General features: G+C 45.2%; 2 protein-coding genes across 4 annotated transcripts in view; one reads left to right on the forward strand and one right to left on the reverse strand.

The window, feature by feature from the left end:
• Nucleotides 1–3,950, forward strand: part of ufm1 (ubiquitin-fold modifier 1) — a 34,134-nt gene extending 30,184 nt beyond the window's left edge. Inside the window, exon 6 of the mRNA XM_031809136.1 lies at nucleotides 2,972–3,950. Within this exon, the coding sequence (XP_031664996.1) occupies nucleotides 2,972–3,087 (116 nt within the window). The 3' untranslated portion in view covers nucleotides 3,088–3,950. The remainder of the gene's footprint in view (nucleotides 1–2,971) is intronic.
• Nucleotides 3,951–16,092: 12,142 nt separating this feature from the next.
• LOC109882897 (uncharacterized) overlaps nucleotides 16,093–22,945 on the reverse strand; it is a 34,855-nt gene continuing 28,002 nt past the window's right edge. For all 3 annotated transcript variants that reach the window (XM_031809594.1, XM_031809593.1, XM_031809592.1), the window contains one exon: nucleotides 16,093–17,132. In XM_031809594.1, coding sequence (XP_031665454.1) covers nucleotides 17,046–17,132 — 87 coding nt within the window. In that variant the 3' untranslated portion in view covers nucleotides 16,093–17,045. The remainder of the gene's footprint in view (nucleotides 17,133–22,945) is intronic.

The following is a 22,945-nucleotide window of genomic DNA, read 5'->3' on the forward strand; positions in this document are numbered from 1 at the left end:
CCTGTAGTTACCGTGCCCTGTAGTCACCGTGCCCTGTAGTCACCGTGCCCTGTAGTCACCGTGCCCTGTAGTCACCGTGCCCTGTAGTCACCGTGCCCTGTAGTCTTCATGCCCTGTACTCACCAGCTGCTGTAATCACCGTGCCCTGTAATCACCATTTGCTGTAATCACCATGTCCTGTAGTCACCGTGCCCTGTACTCACCATCTGCTGTAATCACCGTGCCCTGTAAACACCGTGCCCTGTAATCACCGTGCCCTGTAATTACCATCTGCTGTAAACACCGTGCCCTGTAGTCCCCGTGCCCTGTAGTCCCCGTGCCCTGTAGTCCCCGTGCCCTGTAGTCACCGTGCCCTGTAGTCTTCGTGCCCTGTACTCACCAGCTGCTGTAATCACCGTGCCCTGTACCCACCATCTGCTGTAATCACCATGTCCTGTAGTCACCGTGCCCTGTACTCACCATCTGCTGTAATCACCGTGCCCTGTAATCACCATCTGCTGTAATCACCATGTCCTGTAGTCACCGTGCCCTGTACTCACCATCTGCTGTAATCACCGTGCCCTGTAAACACCGTGCCCTGTAATCACCGTGCCCTGTAATTACCATCTGCTGTAAACACCGTGCCCTGTAGTCCCCGTGCCCTGTAGTCCCCGTGCCCTGTAGTCCCCGTGCCCTGTAGTCACCGTGCCCTGTAGTCACCGTGCCCTGTAGTCTTCGTGCCCTGTACTCACCAGCTGCTGTAATCACCGTGCCCTGTACCCACCATCTGCTGTAATCACCATGTCCTGTAGTCACCGTGCCCTGTACTCACCATCTGCTGTAATCACCGTGCCCTGTAAGCACCGTGCACTGTAATCACCGTGCCCTGTACTCACCATCTGCTGTAACCACCATCTGCTGTAAGCACCGTGCCCTGTAAGCACCGTGCCCTGTAAGCTCTGTGCACTGTAAGCACTGTGCCCTGTAATCACCGTGCCCTGTACTCACCATCTGCTGTAATCACCGTGCCCTGTAGTCATCGTGCCCTGTAAACACCGTGCCCTGTACACACCATCTGCTGTAATCACCGTGCCAAGTAATCACCATCTGCTGTAATCACCGTGCCAAGTAATCACCATCTGCTGTAATCACCGTGCCCTGTAACCACCATCTGATGTAATCACCGTGCCCTGTTTATCACCATCTGCTGTAAACACCGTGCCCTGTAGTCACCGTGCCCTGTACCCACAATCTGCTGTAATCACCTTGCCCTGTACCCACTATCTGCTGTAATCACCGTGCCCTGTAAGCACCGTGCACTGTAAGCACTGTGCCCTGTAATCACCGTGCCCTGTACTCACCATCTGCTGTAATCACCGTGCCCTGTAGTCACCGTGCCCTGTAAACACCGTGCCCTGTACACACCATCTGCTGTAATCACCGTGCCAAGTAATCACCATCTGCTGTAATCACCGTGCCAAGTAATCACCATCTGCTGTAATCACCGTGCCCTGTAACCACCATCTGATGTAATCACCGTGCCCTGTTTATCACCATCTGCTGTAAACACCGTGCCCTGTAGTCACCGTGCCCTGTACCCACAATCTGCTGTAATCACCTTGCCCTGTACCCACTATCTGCTGTAATCATCGTTCCCTGTAGTCATCGTTCCCTGTAATCACCGTGCCCTGTAGTCACCATCTGCTGTAATCACCATGCCCTGTAATCACCATGTCCTGTAGTCACTATCTGCTGTAATCACTGTGCCCTGTAGTCATCGTGCCCTGTAGTCATCGTGCCCTGTAAACACCGTGCCCTGTAGTCACCGTGCCCTGTAAACACCATCTGTTGTAATCACCGTGCCCTGTAGTCATCGTGCCCTGTAGTCACCGTGCCCTGTAAACACCATCTGCTGTAATCACCGTGCCCTGTAGTCATCGTGCCCTGTAGTCATCGTTCTCTGTAAGCACCGTGCCCTGTAATCACCGTGCCCTGTACTCACCATCTGCTGTAATCCCCATGTCCTGTAGTCACCGTGCCCTGTAAACACTGTGCCCTGTAATCACCATCTGCTGTAATCACCGGGCCCTGTAATCACTGTGCCCTGTAATCACCGTGCCCTGTACCCACCATCTGCTGTAATCCCCATGTCCTGTAGTCACCGTGCCCTGTAATCACTGTGCCCTGTAATCACCGTGCCCTGTATTCACCATCTGCTGTAAACACCGCGCCCTGTAGTCACCGTGCCCTGTACCCACCGTGCCCTGTACCCACTCTCTGCTGTAATCACCGTGCCCTGTAATCACCGTGCCCTGTAGTCATCGTGCCCTGTAGTCACTGTCTGCTGTAATCACCGTGCCCTGTAGTCACCATCTGCTGTAATCACCGTGCCCTGTACTCACCATCTGCTGTAATCATCGTGCCCTGTAGTCATCGTGCCCTGTAGTCATCGTGCCCTGTAGTCACCGTGCCCTGTAATCACCATCTGCTGTAGTCATCGTGCCCTGTAGTCACCGTGCCCTGTAGTCATCGTGCCCTGTAAGCACCGTGCCCTGTACCCACCATCTGCTGTAATCACCGTGCGTTCCCTTTAAGTCTTCCATATTGTTATGCTAATGTTTTGCCTCTGGCTAGTTGTTAGTAGTATAGGTTAACGTTAACCTATACTACTATCTGTCAGTACTTGAACACTAGTCTCTGGGATGTTACTACTTGATATATTTTACAACATTTGCTGTGTTTAGTAGCTCAATCTATCAGTTAGTCTTATTTATCTCCTGGAGGTGTCTGTGGATTGGTGATGTGAGTTTTTATAGCGCTAGAGAAATGCCTAGGAAAGACACTGACAAGGTAAATACTGCAGTAGCGATACTATCAACTGTTTACAGGTGGGAGGGGAGGGGGGGGGGGGGTCTCTTTATCGAGAACGTTTTGTTTTCTTCTATTCTCTGACGTTAGACGATTTATGATGCTGCTGTTGTTTTTTTTCCAGGGAATGTGTTCCTGAAGCACGGTTCAGAGTTGCGCATCATTCCCAGAGACAGAGTGGGAGGAAGGGGAGTAGGAACAGACCGATCTTCCTCATCCTCCTCCTTGAAGACCCAATGACTCAAACACACACACACACCGGCTGAATCATGTTTCACTTCTGACCTGCGGAACACTCAGTGTGTTTGTGTATATATTTTCTAGACCTGAAATTATTACACACACACACACACACACACACCTACACACCTACACAAAGAGACACTGCAGCAGCAAGATTAATTCTGTCTATCCTGTCTGCACTCTCCAAATGCAGCGTCACCCCATGCTACCCATAGATACTCTCACACTGAAGTAATTGATGACACACAGACACACACACACACACACACTCTGGCGGCTTCAAGAGAAGGACTTGGCGGAAGCTTAGCAGACAATGTGCTTGTGAACAGTTGTAGTTTTGTGTACCTATTTTAGTTGTATTGGTAAATGGCTAATATATCTGCCTCTTTTTTTTGCCGAACGAAATCTGTGGGCATATTTAGGGATGTATGTACTTACTTTTTGAAGAGGACTGCATTAATGTGGGTTTGTACTACACATTCAAATGATTTAGCTTGTTCAGCATGCTTTCAGAGAGCATTGTTATATCACTCATTTAATAAATGATGCTTGTTCAAGGAAGCTGTCTGTTTTTAGGTGGTCTCGTCTAGCATCCTTTTCCAGAGACGAATACTGTCCAAGCGAGCATCCATAACTTTTACAATGCAGATTTTTCTGGAATATATTCATGTATTGCATTTCCCCATTTTAGCCGAGATCATTTTGTAATGCCATTATTTCAAGTCTGGTTTGGGGCGGTTAAGCAAAACCATGATGGTTTTTCAATATTCTCTGGACATGGGTTTTTCTATCTTGTACCCTCCAGAATTGACTTGCCAAGTTAAATAAAAAAAATAAAAATGGTATTGTGATAAACTGAACATGGAGCTCTGCTGCCGTCTGTCTGATTCCAACAGTACTGCTGAATGTCCATGTAATTCAGTACAGTAGGCAACACTGGCATGTTGTATAGCAGAGCCTAACAGTTAAAATATCATTAGGCCAGTAACTGAACGGTCGCTGGTTCGAATCCCCGGAGAAAGACACCTAACCCTAATTGCTACTGTATATTGGCTCTGGATAAGAGCATCAGATAAAATGACTCGAACAGGGGAGAAAAATATAACATTCATGAAAATCAACTAAGGTCTCAAAATTCCCTGGTTGGAAGATTCCCGTTTTGAAGATTCACAGAATCATCAGGGAATAAGCAGGATATGAAAGTTAATGGAATTTTTGCAAACCTAACATTATCCAAATACACTACACACTGTGATGTAATGCATTGTGTCCCATCAACCAAAAACTGAACTAGTGCATCACGTCAACCGGCAACTAACATCCTCAGGACCAATTACTGCCAGAGAGCGGGAGGGTGCTCGTGGACGAGATTAACCTGCAACTGATACACAGTAGGTACTGATGGTGAAAATGAAGATTCCGCATCAGACTAGTGCCAAGGTGTTCGAAAGAGCTACTGTATCATGGGCCCTGCAATAGACTAGCGTCCTGTCCAGGTAGTGTACTTGTACATCAAGCTGCCTCACACTACAGAAACAGGAGATAGGCTCCTGTCCCATGGGCCGTTCTGGCTCGGGACAAGGCCTCTCACTATATCAGTCGGTCTTTAGCTTACTATGTGAAGTGACCACCATGTTGACTTTCCCCCAACCGCCTAGTATGTTCATTCAGGCTTTAGGTCAGAACACATCAGAAGGATGAAAGGTACATGTATTTGAACAGAGCCACATAAACAATAGACCACACACACACACACAGAGAGAGAGAGAGAAACAGACCACATGTTTTCCCTATCTTGATAACGTCAGGTTTATTCATAACTCCTCAGTGTCAGACCTAGGTCATTAGTTTCTCTGAGGTTCCTCTCACAGAAATGAAATGTGCCATCTCGGTGGTGGGAAGATGGGAGCGAAAGAGAGAGGGCCCAATAAAGAGAGACGGAAGGAGACGGCGAGAACACACAGCGGTGGGTAAACAAAGAGAGCTCATTTGTTTTTCACTCTCCATTAGCCAGAGAACGCAGCCGAGGAGGAGGAATCCAGTGTGTTGCATCACTAATGGCTCTCGGGATTTGTGTTAATCAATGTGTTCGCCAGTCATTTACCAACCAGTCATATCTGAGAGGAAAAGGGCCATTAGGGACAAAGTGTGGCAGACTGTGTCCCCTATGGCACCCTATTCCCTACGAAGTACCCATATGGCACCCTATTCCCTATGTAGTACCCATAGGGCGCCCTATTCCCTGTGTAGTACCCATATGGCTCCCTATTCCCTATGTAGTACCCATATGGCACCCTATTCCCTATGTCGTACCCATAGGGCACCCTATTCCCTATGTAGTACCCATATGGCGCCCTATTCCCTATGTAGTACCCATATAGCACCCTATTCCCTATGTAGTACCCATATGGCTCTCTATTCCCTATGTAGTACCCATATAGCACCCTATTCTCTATATAGTACCCATATGGCACCCTATTCCCTATGTAGTACCCATATGGCTCTCTATTCCCTATGTAGTACCCATATGGCTCCCTATTCCCTATGTAGTACCCATATGGCACCCTATTCCCTATGTAGTACCCATATGGCACCCTATTCCCTATGTAGTACCCATATGGCTCCCTATTCCCTATGTAGTACCCATAAGGCACCCTATTCCCTATGAAGTACCCATATGGCACCCTATTCCCTATGTAGTACCCATATGGCTCCCTATTCCCTATGAAGTACCCATATAGCACCCTATTCCCTATGTAGTACACTACTTTTGTCCAGAGCCCATTTGGGATGTAGCATAATAATGTGGCTGAGTGACTGTTTCTGCCTGACATCCTCTGTTGCGTTCGTCCGTGTCCGTCTTCCTGAACCCTGAAGCCTTTCAATTAGGTTTTTGGCAAGAAATGAAAGAAGATAATATTCCGTACCAAACCGAAGGTTGGCGTCAGGTTGCCGTATGAAAGCGCTGATCGGATTTCTTACATGGACATCATTTCCCCACTTTGCAGTGTGCAAAGCAGCACGGACTTTTAGATCAAACGGAAGTCAATCGATAGATACATGTACTCTGCTGGAGTTGATTGTTCATTTGTTTTAAACGACAGAAAAGCAGAGTTTGCTTATGAAAAACCCCACCTAGAGTCGATTGACGCACCCGTGCGTCACATGGTGACGTCATTTTGAATATTGAATATCTCCCTGTGTGTTAATGCTAGAGATGTACTGTTTATTGTAGTGGCTGCAGCTCAATCTCCTCTTTCCGCCGACATAACGTTTGCGCCTATTTCATTACATTGGGCTTGTGAAAGTGGCCTTTTTCTACACATTGCGAGGATCCGGACAAGAAAATCGTCACAAAATCGTCTGTAAAACCCGTACTGTCCTCAGTAGTTACCACAGACACAACGTCATAACCCCAAACTATTTCTTAAATGACGTTTCAAACGTCACCTTAACCCTTACCTTAAAAACACTGCTAACCTTATTCCTAACCTTAAATAATGACCAAAACGCTATTTTTACAATATAGTCAATTATGACTTTGTGATTGGGGTAACTAGTGGAAACCAACCCAAACTATGTGAGCTACAAACTAACAAGACTCACGAACACGACAACGGTGGTTGTTTAGCTCGACGACATCGGCAAGCTGTACAGCAGTCGTCTGAACTCTGTTTCATGGACGTCCATATTTGGAAGAGGTCATCTCACAAAACCGGAGGGGGGAGGGGCTATTATGTATAACATTGGTCTCTTTTTCTTTTTTTTGAGTTAGAGGATAGAGGAAAACAAAACTTCAAAGCCTTGTTCATTAGAATTGATTTGTTGCTTGTCAATGCGTCTGGGCATGGACTCTACATAGTTAAGCTGTCCCATATTAGGGATGTGTTCCGAATGTTAACGGTGCTTGGTGACCAGCCAAAGATACAGCAACACCGGCATCAAGTCACGTTATGCTGGTTTGCAGAGAGATGTTGAATTCCTAATGGAATCCAGACCGAGTGGATTCCCACTATCTGCAGTCAGAGTGACTGCATTCAAAGTGACTGCATTCAGAGTGACTGCATTCAGAGAGACTGCATTCAGAGTGACTGCATTCAGAGAGACTGCATTCAGAGTGACTGCATTCAGAGTGACTGCATTCAGAGTGACTGCATTCAGAATGACTGCATTCAGAGTGACTGCATTCAGAGTGACTGCATTCAGAGTGACTGCATTCAGAGTGACTGCATTCAGAGTGACTGCATTCAGAATGACTGCATTCAGAGTGACTGCATTCAGAGTGACTGCATTCAGAGTGACTGCATTCAGAATGACTGCATTCAGAGTGACTGCATTCAGAATGACTGCATTCAGAGTGACTGCATTCAGAGTGACTGCATTCAGAGTGACTGCATTCAGAATGACTGCATTCAGAGTGACTGCATTCAGAATAACTGCATTCAGAGTGACTGCATTCAGAGTGACTGCCGCAGATAGAAATATGAATAAATTATACTATCTACTGGAACAACCATTTCAGTAATGGGTGCGATAAATCCGACTCATAGATTGAATTAGTTTAGGAAAATGTATGCTATTTATCTTTGAGTAGCATAAGATACATTTATTGATTTATTTATCAATCAAAAACACAGATATTGCAACAAATAATTCAAAATATCTAACTGCAATAGAGCATGTTGGGAAATAAACTCAGCAAAAAAAATGAATCCTCCTTTCGCTGTCAACTGCGTTTATTTTCAGCAAACTTAACACGTATAAATATTTGTATGAACATAAGATTCAACAACTGAGACATAAACTGAACAAGTTCCACAGACATGTGACTAACAGAAATAGAATAATGTGTCCCTGAAAAAAAAGGAGGGGGGGTTCAAATCAAAAGTAACCGTCAGTATCTGGTGAGGATACCAGCTGCATTAAGTACTGCAGTACATCTCCTCCTCATGGATTGCATCAGATTTGCCAGTTCTTGCTGTGAGATGTTACCCCACTCTTCCAATAAGGCACCTGCAAGTTCCAAGTTCCCAGGAAATCACGCACAGAGCGAGCAGTATGGCTGGTGGCACTGGAGGGTCATGTCAGGATGGGCCTGCAGGAAGGGTACCACATGAGGGAAGATGATGTATTCCCTGTAACGCAGAGCGTTGAGATTGCCTGCAATAACAACAAGCTCAGTCCGATGATGCTGTGACACACCGCCCCAGACCATGAAGGACCCTCCACCTCCAAATTGATCCCGCTCCAGAGTACAGGCCTCGGTGTAACGCTCATTCCTTCGACAATAAACACGAATCTGACCATCAATAAATCCCCAACTCCACTCATACTGGGAATAAAAAATATAACAGTTTCTGACTTTAAGGGCAGTTTCTTGACCGAAAGTAGACACACTCTAATCAGTTTCTAGAGCACAATTTCCCAGACTTTGTAGACAGTTTAATAGTGCTTAAAACCTCATCTTCATCAAATTATCCATTAAAGAAACCAACTCAAAACCTACGTACGTCTACGAATGGGTGGTTTAACTAGTATCTAATTATATTCTCAGCATTACTTTTATCGTTATCACTAGTAATCGATTATACACACATACAATTGATAATGTTTTCATATATTCACAGAATCCATATACAACGTAAGAAAATCTTAGGTACTCAGACAGAACTTTAAGGATCACCCACACAGGATTGGTCAGATGTTCACACAGAACTTTAAGGATCACCCACACAGGATTGGTCAGATGTTCACACAGAACTTTAAGGATCACCCACACAGGATTGGTCAGATGTTCACACAGAACTTTAAGGATCACCCACACAGGATTGGTCAGATGTTCACACAGAACTTTAAGGATCACCCACACAGGATTGGTCAGATGTTCACACAGAACTTTAAGGATCACCCACACAGGATTGGTCAGATGTTCACACAGAACTTTAAGGATCACCCACATAGGATTGGTCAGATGTTCACACAGAACTTTAAGGATCACCCACACAGGATTGGTCAGATGTTCACACAGAACTTTAAGGATCACCCACACAGGATTGGTCAGATGTTCACACAGAACTTTAAGGATCACCCACACAGGATTGGTCAGATGTTCACACAGAACTTTAAGGATCACCCACACAGGATTGGTCAGATGTTCACACAGAACTTTAAGGATCACCCACACAGGATTGGTCAGATGTTCACACAGAACTTTAAGGATCACCCACACAGGATTGGTCAGATGTTCACACAGAACTTTAAGGATCACCCACACAGGATTGGTCAGATGTTCACACAGAACTTTAAGGATCACCCACATAGGATTGGTCAGATGTTCACACAGAACTTTAAGGATCACCCACACAGGATTGGTCAGATGTTCACACAGAACTTTAAGGATCACCCACACAGGATTGGTCAGATGTTCACACAGAACTTTAAGGATCACCCACACAGGATTGGTCAGATGTTCACACAGAACTTTAAGGATCACCCACACAGGATTGGTCAGATGTTCACACAGAACTTTAAGGATCACCCACACAGGATTGGTCAGATGTTCACACAGAACTTTAAGGATCACCCACATAGGATTGGTCAGATGTTCACACAGAACTTTAAGGATCACCCACACAGGATTGGTCAGATGTTCACACAGAACTTTAAGGATCACCCACATAGGATTGGTCAGATGTTCACACAGGATTGGTCAGATGTTCACACAGAACTGGTCAGATGTCCACACAGAAAATCAGGACATAATTAAAAGGTTACCCACACAGAGTCAACCTACCGCGCTCACACAGGGTCACTTAGACAGTCACACAGACACTTTCAGAATGAGGTCCTTCTTCCAATAGGGCTTTACCAAGTACCGTGTTTCATACAGAACGCACAGTCACCCTGGCCCCTCACCCCCACACACAGCACCAATCCCCACTGTGATCAATTCAGTGTCAGGACGGTTCTAGGTCGCCCGCAACCGACAAATAGCAGAGTATCTTTGAGCCGGCAAACTCTCAGATTACTCTCCTCTGACTCGGCCCTGCTTACGCCTCCAAGGTTTCCTCCTCACAAGGAATACACACTCAGAGCATACCTAACAGAGGCTTATTTTAAAACTCGACTTCAAGTGTGGTTTGTTCACCTCTTTCTTCAAAAAAACTAAATTCGAGATGTGGTATCCACTCGGCTCGCTGCCTCTCAGATCAAAGGTGTGTTCATCTGCTTCGTTCCCGAAGTGTGGTTTCCCTGAGATGGTTTCCCTGAGATCCCAAGTTTGAGGGATCCCTCGTGTACGATTTGCCCAGATCTTCAGGAGCGGTCACCGAGTGAAGATTCACGTCCCGTCCCCATCGCCAAATGTGGTGGCATATTTCTGCTTTACCAAATGAGGAGAGAATTACAAACTTCACACACCAGTCAGAGTTATACTTAAAGTACATATTTTTAATAATAGCTTTGCCTTTTTTGACTTTCAATGATGCGCTATCTCTAACGAACCATTGAAAAGTACCAACAGAAAAGTACAAAGATCTTTTATATCCAAGATACACCCCTCTCAACTTACACTGACGAACCACAGATCTTAGGAACAGTTCACAAAAGGTTACGATTTGTATGAAAGATATCTATAGAACATAGCAGACAGTTACTGAGGTGTCAACAGTTCTCATTGTAAAGACCCGTGTCTGGCCACCTGACTCCAAAGGGGAACCATCTCTCCCTGGTACGGCATAGCACAGAACCATTAGCTCATGTTATCTGGAATGCTCTGTAGGCTTTATTACCCAAAGGCATCGTCAGTGCTCTCTCATAGAGGCCCATCCTCAGGGGAACACACACACACACAATACTCTATTCTGTCAAATGTAACAACTATTATAATGTAATACAAGCCTTATTTTATAATCTTGTAATTTTCCACGACACATATCATACTAATTGGAGTGTCCTAGATTTACATTTACTATGTTATGTCTAGACTATGAGACCAGGTTGTTTAAATTAAAGTGTTACACAGTGAATTTGTTTTCTTTTATTTATTTAACATGGACCCGTGCACATTAAGATTTCTCTAAATGTGCCAGGCAATTTAAATTATGATTTGAGAATATAGAATATAGGAAGCTTGAGGTTAACCTCTCTTGGGTAGGGGGCAGTATTTTCACGTCCGGATGAAAAGCGTGCCCAAAGTAAACTGCCTGCTACTCAGGCCCAGAGGCTAGGATATGCATATAATTGGTAGATATTGGATATTAAACACTCTAAAGTTTCTAGAACTGTTAAAAATAATGTCTGTGAGTATAACAGAACTGATATGGCAGGCGAAACCCCGAGGACAAACCATCCCCCCCCAAAAAATTCAGCCTTCCACTATTTTCAATGGCTATCACTTTTATTATAAGGCCAAGTCCTCCCAGATTGCAGTTCCTAGGGCTTCCAATAGATGTCAACAGTCTTTAGAAAGAGTTTCATGCTCGTTTTTGGAAAAATGACCCAGAAATGGTGGTTTTTCTAGGTGGCTCCCATTTTGGTTGTAGTGTTTCCAAGCGCGTGGAAGAGAGCGCGTTCTTTGGTATTTTTCTCCGGTAAAGACAATAACGATTCTCCGTCTCAAATTTGCTAGTTTATTTACGTATTAGGGTACCTACGGTTTGATTATAAATGTTGTTTGACTTGTTTGGAAAAGTTTATTAGTAACGTTTGGGATTCATTTTGTATGCATTTTGATGGAGGGAAACTGGGTGGATTATTGACTGAAGCGCGCCAGCTAAACTGAGTTTTTATGGATATAAAGAAGGACATTATCGAACAAAAGGACCATTTGTGATGTAACTGGGACCTTTTGGAGTGCCAACAGAAGAAGGTCATCAAAGGTAAGGCATTTTTTATATCGCTATTTCTGACATTCGTGGCGCACCTGCCTGGTTGAAATATGTTTTTCATGCTTTTGTGAAGCGGGGTACTGTCCTCAGATAATCGCATGGTGTGCTTTCACCGTAAAGCCTTTTTGAAATCTGACACAGCGGCTGGATTAACAAGAAGTTGATCTTTATTTTGATGTATTACACTTGTGATTTTATGAAAGTTAAATATTTATAATTCTGTAGTTTGAATTTCGTGCTCTGCAATTTCACCGGACGTTGGCCAGGTGGGATGCTACCGTCCCACCTGCCCATAAGAAGTTAAATTAAGTTCATAAATATTGAACAGAATAATGTTATAATGATACAAAATCAATATTCTTGAATTAAGACCAATCTGATGTGTCATAGTGTTTTACTGTCTATTTGAATGAAGACTAATCTGATGTGTCATAGTGTTTTACTGTGTACTTGAATAAAGACTAATCTGATGTGTCATAGTGTTTTACTGTGTACTTGAATAAAGGGGGGGTATGTGTTGCTATATTTTGACATTCTATTATTTTCCAATAGGGATCTATCTGTCCACACTCACTGTTGTTGGTATGCTGTTTCTGTCCATAAGATGAAGTATATTTGTCATTAGGGTGAACTGTCCCTTTAAACTTCATCACACTGGGCCACACCCACCACCATTCTGATTGACTGTAATTTGGCAACCTGATTCAGTAGGTGTGCATGCGGCCTATTCAGGAGGGCACACGTTACAAACTATTCAAATGAAATGTATTGCACATAGCCAACGAGATAGTTAGAGGACTCAAATTGGATATAATCCATTTTAGCATGGACACTGTAATTGTGAGCTTCCATCATTTTAAAGTAGTCAACTGGGTGGGGATTCCCATGAGTTGGGAGCGATCCCCAAAATTAGCTTAACACTATTTTCAAACCCCAAATAATAATAAAATGGACTACTTTAAAATGGAGATAGCCTCAATGCCGCTGCCCCGGTCACAGATACCTGTGGGGGGGCTCTTTCTGATCCACCCATGGCAGCACCCCTGCCCAGTCATGTGAAATCCATAGATTTCTTTTCAAATGACAGATTTCTTTTCTCTATAAACTGTAAAGCAATAAGATGTTTGAAATTGTTGCATGTTGCGTTTATATTTTAGTTCAATATATGTTTGTACTGTCAGTCTATCTGGGGTGGTAACCATAGAAACCAGAGTTGTTGCTTTGATCACGTTGAAAGTAAACTGATTTTGGTAGATGTATAATTAGTCTCCGCCAACCTCTCTGGTGAAATTCAATAGATACGAAAGAAAGAAAGACAGACAGACAGACAAAGATAATGGCCAGTAGGTGGTGGTAATTACTCATTTATATTCTGATTAAATATATATTTTTATTTGCCATGTTTAGGTATTAAACATACAAGTAGAAAAATAGACCAAACAATTTCGTACACAAGATAGACTTCTCCCCGAGAGGAATGTTAGGGGAATAAACGCTTTTCTACAGTATAGGTGTTATTTTATAGACTACTGTGGCAATAATATAGTTGTTACAGGAGAAAAGGGGAGCACAGAGAGGCTAGAGGCAGGGCTAGGCAACCCTAGAGGCAGGGCTAGGCAACCCTAGAGGCAGGGCTAGGCAACCCTAGAGGCAGGGCTAGGCAACCCTAGAGGCAGGCTAGGCAACCCTAGAGGCAGGGCTAGGCAACCCTAGAGGCAGGCTAGGCAACCCTAGAGGCAGGGCTAGGCAACCCTAGAGGCAGGGCTAGGCAACCCTAGAGGCAGGGCTAGGCAACCCTAGAGGCAGGGCTAGGCAACCCTAGAGGCAGGGCTAGGCAACCCTAGAGGCAGGGCTAGGCAACCCTAGAGGCAGGGCTAGGCAACCCTAGAGGCAGGGCTAGGCAACCCTAGAGGCAGGGCTAGGCAACCCTAGAGGCAGGGCTAGGCAACCCTAGAGGCAGGGCTAGGCAACCCTAGAGGCAGACTAGGCAACCCTAGAGGCAGGGCTAGGCAACCCTAGAGGCAGGGCTAGGCAACCCTAGAGACAGGGCTAGGCAACCCTAGAGGCAGGCTAGGCAACCCTAGAGGCAGGGCTAGGCAACCCTAGAGGCAGGCTAGGCAACCCTAGAGGCAGGGCTAGGCAACCCTAGAGGCAGGGCTAGGCAACCCTAGAGGCAGGGCTAGGCAACCCTAGAGGCAGGGCTAGGCAACCCTAAAGGCAGGGCTAGGCAACCCTAGAGGCAGGGCTAGGCAACCCTAGAGGCAGGGCTAGGCAACCCTAGAGGCAGACTAGGCAACCCTAGAGGCAGGGCTAGGCAACCCTAGAGGCAGGCTAGGCAACCCTAGAGGCAGGGCTAGGCAACCCTAGAGGCAGGGCTAGGCAACCCTAGAGGCAGGGCTAGGCAACCCTAGAGGCAGGGCTAGGCAACCCTAGAGGCAGAGCTAGGCAACCCTAGAGGCAGGGCTAGGCAACCCTAGAGGCAGGGCTAGGCAACCCTAGAGGCAGGGCTAGAGGCAGGGCTAGGCAACCCTAGAGGCAGGGCTAGGCAACCCTAGAGGCAGGGCTAGGCAACCCTAGAGGCAGGGCTAGGCAACCCTAGAGGCAGGGCTAGGCAACCCTAGAGGCAGGGCTAGAGGCAGGGCTAGGCAACCCTAGAGGCAGGGCTAGGCAACCCTAGAGGCAGGGCTAGAGGCAGGGCTAGGCAACCCTAGAGGCAGGGCTAGGCAACCCTAGAGGCAGGGCTAGGCAACCCTAGAGGCAGGGCTAGGCAACCCTAGAGGCAGGGCTAGGCAACCCTAGAGGCAGGGCTAGCTAACCCTAGAGGCAGGGCTAGGCAACCCTAGAGACAGGGCTAGGCAACCCTAGAGGCAGGGCTAGGCAACCCTAGAGGCAGGGCTAGAGGCAGGGCTAGGCAACCCTAGAGGCAGGGCTAGGCAACCCTAGAGGCAGGGCTAGGCAACCCTAGAGGCAGGGCTAGAGGCAGGGCTAGGCAACCCTAGAGGCAGGGCTAGGCAACCCTAGAGGCAGGGCTAGAGGCAGGGCTAGGCAACCCTAGAGGCAGGGCTAGGCAACCCTAGAGGCAGGGCTAGGCAACCCTAGAGGCAGGGCTAGAGGCAGGGCTAGGCAACCCTAGAGGCAGGGCTAGCTAACCCTAGAGGCAGGGCTAGCTAACCCTAGAGGCAGGGCTAGAGGCAGGGCTAGGCAACCCTAGAGGCAGGGCTAGAGGCAGGGCTAGGCAACCCTAGAGGCAGGGCTAGAGGCAGGGCTAGGCAACCCTAGAGGCAGGGCTAGCTAACCCTAGAGGCAGGGCTAGAGGCAGGGCTAGGCAACCCTAGAGGCAGGGCTAGGCAACCCTAGAGGCAGGGCTAGGCAACCCTAGAGGCAGGGCTAGGCAACCCTAGAGGCAGGGCTAGCTAACCCTAGAGGCAGGGCTAGAGGCAGGGCTAGAGGCAGGGCTAGGCAACCCTAGAGGCAGGGCTAGAGGCAGGGCTAGGCAACCCTAGAGGCAGGGCTAGAGGCAGGGCTAGGCAACCCTAGAGGCAGGGCTAGAGGCAGGGCTAGGCAACCCTAGAGGCAGGGCTAGAGGCAGGGCTAGGCAACCCTAGAGGCAGGGCTAGAGGCAGGGCTAGGCAACCCTAGAGGCAGGGCTAGAGGCAGGGCTAGGCAACCCTAGAGGGCTGCAGGCACTTCGTGTTGTTCCTTTAGCTGACCTGGAAGAACACCAGGTGTATTGAATTTAGGCTCACTGGACTGATTCATTATCTCAGTTGGTTAGACGAGGTGCCTAGTTGGGACAAAATGCTGTAGTACAGTACCTACGGCTCTCCAGGAACGGGGTTGGTTGCCTACCCCTGTGCTAGGGCATGGGATATTCAAATCCTACCGTACGAGGTCTGGAGCCGGATGATTTTCTGTTATACCTGATCATTAACTCCCACCTGGTGGCCCAGGTTTAGATAAATTCCTGATTAGAGCGGGAGAATGAAAACATAGCAGGTCTAGAGATGATTTTGAGGGTTCTAGGGGAGTCCAACACAAATTAAACAGCAGGTTCAGAGATTAATTTGAGGGTTCTAGGGGAGTCCAACACAAATTAAGGGATAGAAACAACAGGTTGCAGATATTTTTTTATTTTACAAATTAAGATCTGATGAGCAATGGTACATTTCTTAGAGAGCATTCAATAGGAATATATTTAATAGATACAAATTAGAATCAGTTGCCAGAGATGGATATAAGGTAGGCCAGACAGATCTTAATAATAATAATAATAATGATAATAATAACAATAGTAATGATAATAATACAAAATAATACATAATATTACTAATAATAATGATAATAATAATAATATGTTTATATTAGTATTTAAACAAACCTGTAATTCACAAAAAGTTTACATATTTTATAGATGCCATTTTTGTTCTTTATTAATAATAATAATAATAATAATTATCTAAACAATCCAATGATGTTAACATTTTATAACTAAATATAGCTTATATGTACAGTGTATCTTATTATGCAGTGTTGCAGTGTGTTTAAGGAATATGTGTGAAGTTTTGAATTAAATGCCATGCATGGAAATGTAGGATTGGGCCTTCAATTCGAGGATGTACTCATCACCACCATGGGTGTTGGGGTCCTATCTGCAGGCCCCTTGCTTATTTTTTACTTGCCCGCTACATGTTTGTTTAGGTGTTCATTTCTCAATGAGAAAGCCAATGTAATTATTTTGTTTGTCCTGTAGTTGGACAAACCCATCCTGAGCTGAGCAGCATTTTTTTTTTCAATTTTTCACATTCACAGAAATAAAATCAAACCACTTGGCTTTGAAAATTCAATTGACTACTAGGTTCTAATCAGTTTGGTCCACTAGGACATTGTGCTAGGGGTTGTGTGTTGGTAGCAGGGAGTGACATAGCTAGTGCCTAAGTCATGTGACATTTTTATGAAGATTATGACATGACGTATTATTTATGACATGAAGATAACCCTGGTTTAAAACAAAAAGACAATTGAAAATAGACATCTCCAGCCCATCCTGTGTTCTGTATTTCTGTTCCTCTAGGGTTCTACAGTGATTGGTTCCACCTTCCCTCCATGTTCTGCTGTGGTTTCTTCTGTTGTTGCCTCGTTGGCCACACAATTGTTCTGGTACACAAAGACAGATAGGGAAGGGCTGTGTGTTTGTGTGTGCGCTGAGAAAAAGTTGAGAAGTGTAACCAATGGAAACTGATATGTTCTTGTTACACCAGAAACATTGTGACAAAGACCAGATTTAATGACAATAATACATTTCTGCACTTTGCTAAAAGTTGGCACTTGATGTAAAGGTAAGTCTCAAATCTATTTTCTCAACAAAGTATTCAAATCTCTTTTCTCACCGTCATTATAAATAAGAATTTGCTCTTAACTGACTTGCCTAGTTAAATAAAGGTTAAATAAATAATAATCTACACACAATACCCCATAATGACAAAGCGCATTTTTTTTTTTTTTAGCAAATGTATTACATTAAATACATAACAATCTCATTTACAGTATTCACACCCCCGAGTCAATAATGGAGATGCACCTTTGGCAGCGATTACAGCTGTTCGTTTTTTGGGGGGGGGGGGTAAATCTCTAAGACTTGTAGTTACTACACAATACTAACCTAATTGAGAGAGTAAAAAATAGAGAAGCTTGTACTGAATAAAAAATATTCCAAAACATGCATCCTATTTGCCACAAGGTACTAAAGTAATACTGCAAAAAATGTGGCAAAGCAAATAACTTTTGGTCCTGAATACAAAGGATTGTGTTTGGGGCAAATTTGGTATAGATCGTTGACACAAAAAAAGACAAATACATCGATTTTAATCCCACTTTGTAACACAAAAAAAAAGTGAAAAAAGTCAAGAGGTGTGAATACTTTCTGAAGGCATTGTATATCCACACACTCTCCAAAAATATGGCTACAGTTAGTGTTGTTCCCTGGGGTACAAAAAACTCAAAGGTACTGTACACATATGGTACTGTACATTCAGAGGTACACAAAGGTACTCTGTAGATAATCTAGTAAAATGTAACATTTTTCTACCCAATATTTTGAATATAAGGTACAATCATCACTGCACTTTGAAATGTAGGTGGGGTCAATGTACCAGTTGGGCTCATTAGGATCTTTGGTGGAGTGATCTAGTAAGATGCATAATGGTGCCCACCGTCAGTGGAAGTGTTGTACCAGTTTAAGTGGTTGGATGGTTATGTTGTTCAGGTAGAGCACCTCTTTTGACACTGTTAGTTTTGCAATCTTTCTAAGACCATGTTACAATAAAGAGCCGCATTGTGCATTTCATAGAAAATTAATGGAAGTTAATTTTCTGGAAGTTGATGTGAATTTTGCATTACTTAACTGGCAACCGTCTTTCAGTGAGTTATGGCCAGTAACTGCTAATACTACACTGGCAACTAACTGCCAGCAACTTACTGGCAACCAGATGTCAGTAAATTATTGTAAAATGTATTAAATTAACTGCCAGTAACTTACTGTACCTTTAATTAACTTTTCTGAATATAAGATAACATATAACATTATTTGACAGATAGTAAGCATTCTTTGTAGTCAGTACCTTTTAGGATACATGTACACTATACCCTAGCTGTACCCATATTCTTGTGAGTGTAAATACATGCTCTTGATATAAATATGTATCTGATGTCATTGCAGAAACATTAACGCAATCCTGACCAAAACGTTTCAAATCCAAATCTCCATAGCGTATATCCATACTTGATGCCAAGGCTCCCTGAGCACTGCCCCTTTTACTTTAGTTTGTCAGATCTTCGCACAATTATTGATTGGATTTTGGACAACTTTTAGCAAATTGCAGAAATGTATTCTTGCCATTAAATCTGTGGCCAATCTTTCTCAATGCCACAGACCTGATGGTGCAGCAGGGAATTCGGGTCACTGTTAACCAAGTTCAAATCCCAATAGAGATTTAGTCCCAATTGTGCTCAGAATACATCATTTTACAAGGTTATACAAGTAGCCTAGTGGTTAGAGCATTGGACTAGTAACTGCAAGGTTGCTAGATCAAACATTCCGGCGCCGACAGAGATGGCCGCCTCGCTTCGCGTTCCTAGGAAACTATGCAGTTTTTTGTTTTTTTACGTGTTATTTCTTACACTAGTACCCCAGGTCATCTTAGGTTTCATCACATACAGCCGAGAAGAACTACTGAATATAAGATCAGCGTCAACTCACCACCAGTACGACCAAGAATATGTTTTTCGCGATGCGGATCCTGTGTTCTGCCTTACAACCAGTGCCACGGGATGGTTCCCATGCAGCGACCCAAAAAAACGACTCAGAAAAAGAGGGAAACGAAGCGGTCTTCTGGTCAGACTCCGGAGACGGGCACATTGTGCACCACTCCCTAGCATTCTTCTTGCCAATGTCCAGTCTCTTGACAACAAGGTTGATGAAATCCGAGCAAGGGTAGCATTCCAGAGGGACATCAGAGACTGTAACGTTCTCTGCTTCACGGAAACGTGGCTCACTGGAGAGACGCAATCCGAAGCGGTGCAGCCAGCGGGTTTCTCCACGCATCGCGCGGACAGAAACGAACATCTTTCTGGTAAGAAGAGGGGCGGGGGCGTATGCATTATGGCCAACGTGACATGGTGTGATGAAAGAAACATACAGGAACTCAAATCCTTCTGTTCACCTGATTTAGAATTCCTCACAATCAAATGTAGACCGCATTATCTACCAAGAGAATTCTCTTCGATTATAATCACAGCCGTATATATCCCCCCCCAAGCAGACACATCGATGGCTCTGAACGAACTTTATTTAACTCTCTGCAAACTGGAAACGATTTATCCGGAGGCTGCATTCATTGTAGCTGGGGATTTTAACAAGGCTAATCTGAAAACAAGACTCCCTAAATTTTATCAGCATATCGATTGCGCAACCAGGGGTGGAAAGACCCTGGATCATTGTTACTCTAACTTCCGCGACGCATATAAGGCCCTGCCCCGCCCCTCTTTCGGAAAAGCTGACCACGACTCCATTTTGTTGATCCCTGCCTACAGACAGAAACTAAAACAAGAAGCTCCCACGCTGAGGTCTGTCCAACGTTGGTCCGACCAAGCTGACTCCACACTCCAAGACTGCTTCCATCACATGGACTGGGAGATGTTTCGTATTGCGTCAGCCAACAACATTGACGAATACGCTGATTCGGTGTGCGAGTTCATTAGAACGTGCGTTGAAGATGTCGTTCCCATAGCAACGATTAAAACATTCCCCAACCAGAAACCGTGGATTGATGGCAGCATTCGTGTGGAACTGAAGGCGCGAACCACTGCTTTTAATCAGGGCAAGGTGTCTGGTAACATGACTGAATACAAACAGTGCAGCTATTCCCTCCGCAAGGCTATCAAACAAGCTAAGCGCCAGTACAGAGACAAAGTAGAATCTCAATTCAACGGCTCAGACACAAGAGGCATGTGGCAGGGTCTACAGTCAATCACGGACTACAGGAAGAAACCCAGCCCTGTCACGGACCAGGATGTCTTGCTCCCAGGCAGACTAAACAACTTTTTTGCCCGCTTTGAGGACAATACAGTGCCACTGACACGGCCTGCAACGAAAACATGCGGTCTCTCCTTCACTGCAGCCGAAGTGAGTAAGACATTTAAACGTGTTAACCCTCGCAAGGCTGCAGGACCAGACGGCATCCCCAGCCGCGCCCTCAGAGCATGCGCAGACCAGCTGGCCGGTGTGTTTACGGACATATTCAACCAATCCATATACCAGTCTGCTGTTCCCACATGCTTCAAGAGGGCCACCATTGTTCCTGTTCCCAAGAAAGCTAAGGTAACTGAGCTAAACGACTACCGCCCCGTAGCACTCACATCCGTCATCATGAAGTGCTTTGAGAGACTAGTCAAGGACCATATCACCTCCACCCTACCTGACACCCTTGACCCACTCCAATTTGCTTACCGCCCAAATAGGTCCACAGACGATGCAATCTCAACCACACTGCACACTGCCCTAACCCATCTGGACAAGAGGAATACCTATGTGAGAATGCTGTTCATCGACTACAGCTCGGCATTCAACACCATAGTACCCTCCAAGCTCGTCATCAAGCTCGAGACCCTGGGTCTCGACCCCGCCCTGTGCAACTGGGTACTGGACTTCCTGACGGGCCGCCCCCAGGTGGTGAGGGTAGGCAACAACATCTCCTCCCCGCTGATCCTCAACACTGGGGCCCCACAAGGGTGCGTTCTGAGCCCTCTCCTGTACTCCCTGTTCACCCACGACTGCGTGGCCACGCACGCCTCCAACTCAATCATCAAGTTTGCGGACGACACAACAGTGGTAGGCTTGATTACCAACAACGACGAGACGGCCTACAGGGAGGAGGTGAGGGCCCTCGGAGTGTGGTGTCAGGAAAATAACCTCACACTCAACGTCAACAAAACCAAGGCTGATGATTGTGGACTTCAGGAAACAGCAGAGGGAACACCCCCCCATCCACATCGATGGAACAGTAGTGGAGAGGGTAGCAAGTTTTAAGTTCCTTGGCATACACATCACAGACAAACTGAATTGGTCCACTCACACAGACAGCATCGTGAGGAAGGCGCAGCAGCGCCTCTTCAACCTCATTTCGGCTTGTCACCAAAAGCACTCACAAACTTCTACAGATGCACAATCGAGAGCATCCTGGCGGGCTGTATCACCGCCTGGTATGGCAACTGCACCGCCCTCAACCGTAAGGCTCTCCAGAGGGTAGTGAGGTCTGCACAACGCATCACCGGGGGCAAACTACCTGCCCTCCAGGACACCTACACCACCCGATGCTACAGGAAGGCCATAAAGATCATCAAGGACATCAACCACCCGAGCCACTGCCTGTTCACCCCGCTGTCATCCAGAAGGCGAGGTCAGTACAGGTGCATCAAAGCTGGGACCGAGAGACTGAAAAACAGCTTCTATCTCAAGGTCATCAGACTGTTAAACAGCCACCACTAACATTGAGTGGCTACTGCCAACACACTGTCAATGCCACTGACTCTACTCCAGCCACTTTAATCATGGGAATTGATGGGAAATGATGTAAATATATCACTAGCCACTTTAAACAATGCTACCTTATATAATGTTACTTACCCTACATTATTCATCTCATATGCATACGTAGATACTGTACTCTATATCATCGACTGCATCCTTATGTAATACATGTATCACTAGCCACTTTAACTATGCCACTTGGTTTACATACTCATCTCATATGTATATACTGTACTCGATATCATCTACTGTATCTTGCCTATGCTGCTCTGTACCATCACTCATTCATATATCCTTATGTACATATTCTTTATCCCCTTACATTGTGTATAAGACAGTAGTTTTTTTTGGAATTGTTAGTTAGATTACTTGTTCGTTATTACTGCATTGTCGGAACTAGAAGCATTTCGCTACACTCGCATTAACATCTGCTAACCATGTGTATGTGACAAATAAATTTGATTTGATTTATTTGAAATCTCTGAGCTGACAAGGTAAAAATCAGTCATTCTGCCCTTGAACAAAGCAGTTAACCCACTGTTCCTAGGCTGTCATTGTAAATAAGCATTTTTTTCTTAACTGACTTGCCTAGTTAAATAAAGGTTTAAAAAATCCTGCAAAATTACAATATATTCCTGGCTACTGAGTTGCAGCAAAAATACATAAAATCTTTTTTAAACAATGAGAAATCAGCAGCATAATGTTACAACAACAACACCGTAATTCAACTATACAAATACAGTCCTTTAAAAAAAATACCATATAAATTGTTACTGAATATTTACTGCAACTCTAGTTGGTAACAAATTACAGATCAATTTTTACAGTGTGTGCCATAAGCACATCTGAAGTATCCTATAACTGTAGAACCTGTAATTGGTTC

This window comes from Oncorhynchus kisutch, linkage group LG29 (genome assembly GCF_002021735.2).
Source record: "Oncorhynchus kisutch isolate 150728-3 linkage group LG29, Okis_V2, whole genome shotgun sequence".
NCBI lineage: Eukaryota > Metazoa > Chordata > Actinopteri > Salmoniformes > Salmonidae > Oncorhynchus > Oncorhynchus kisutch.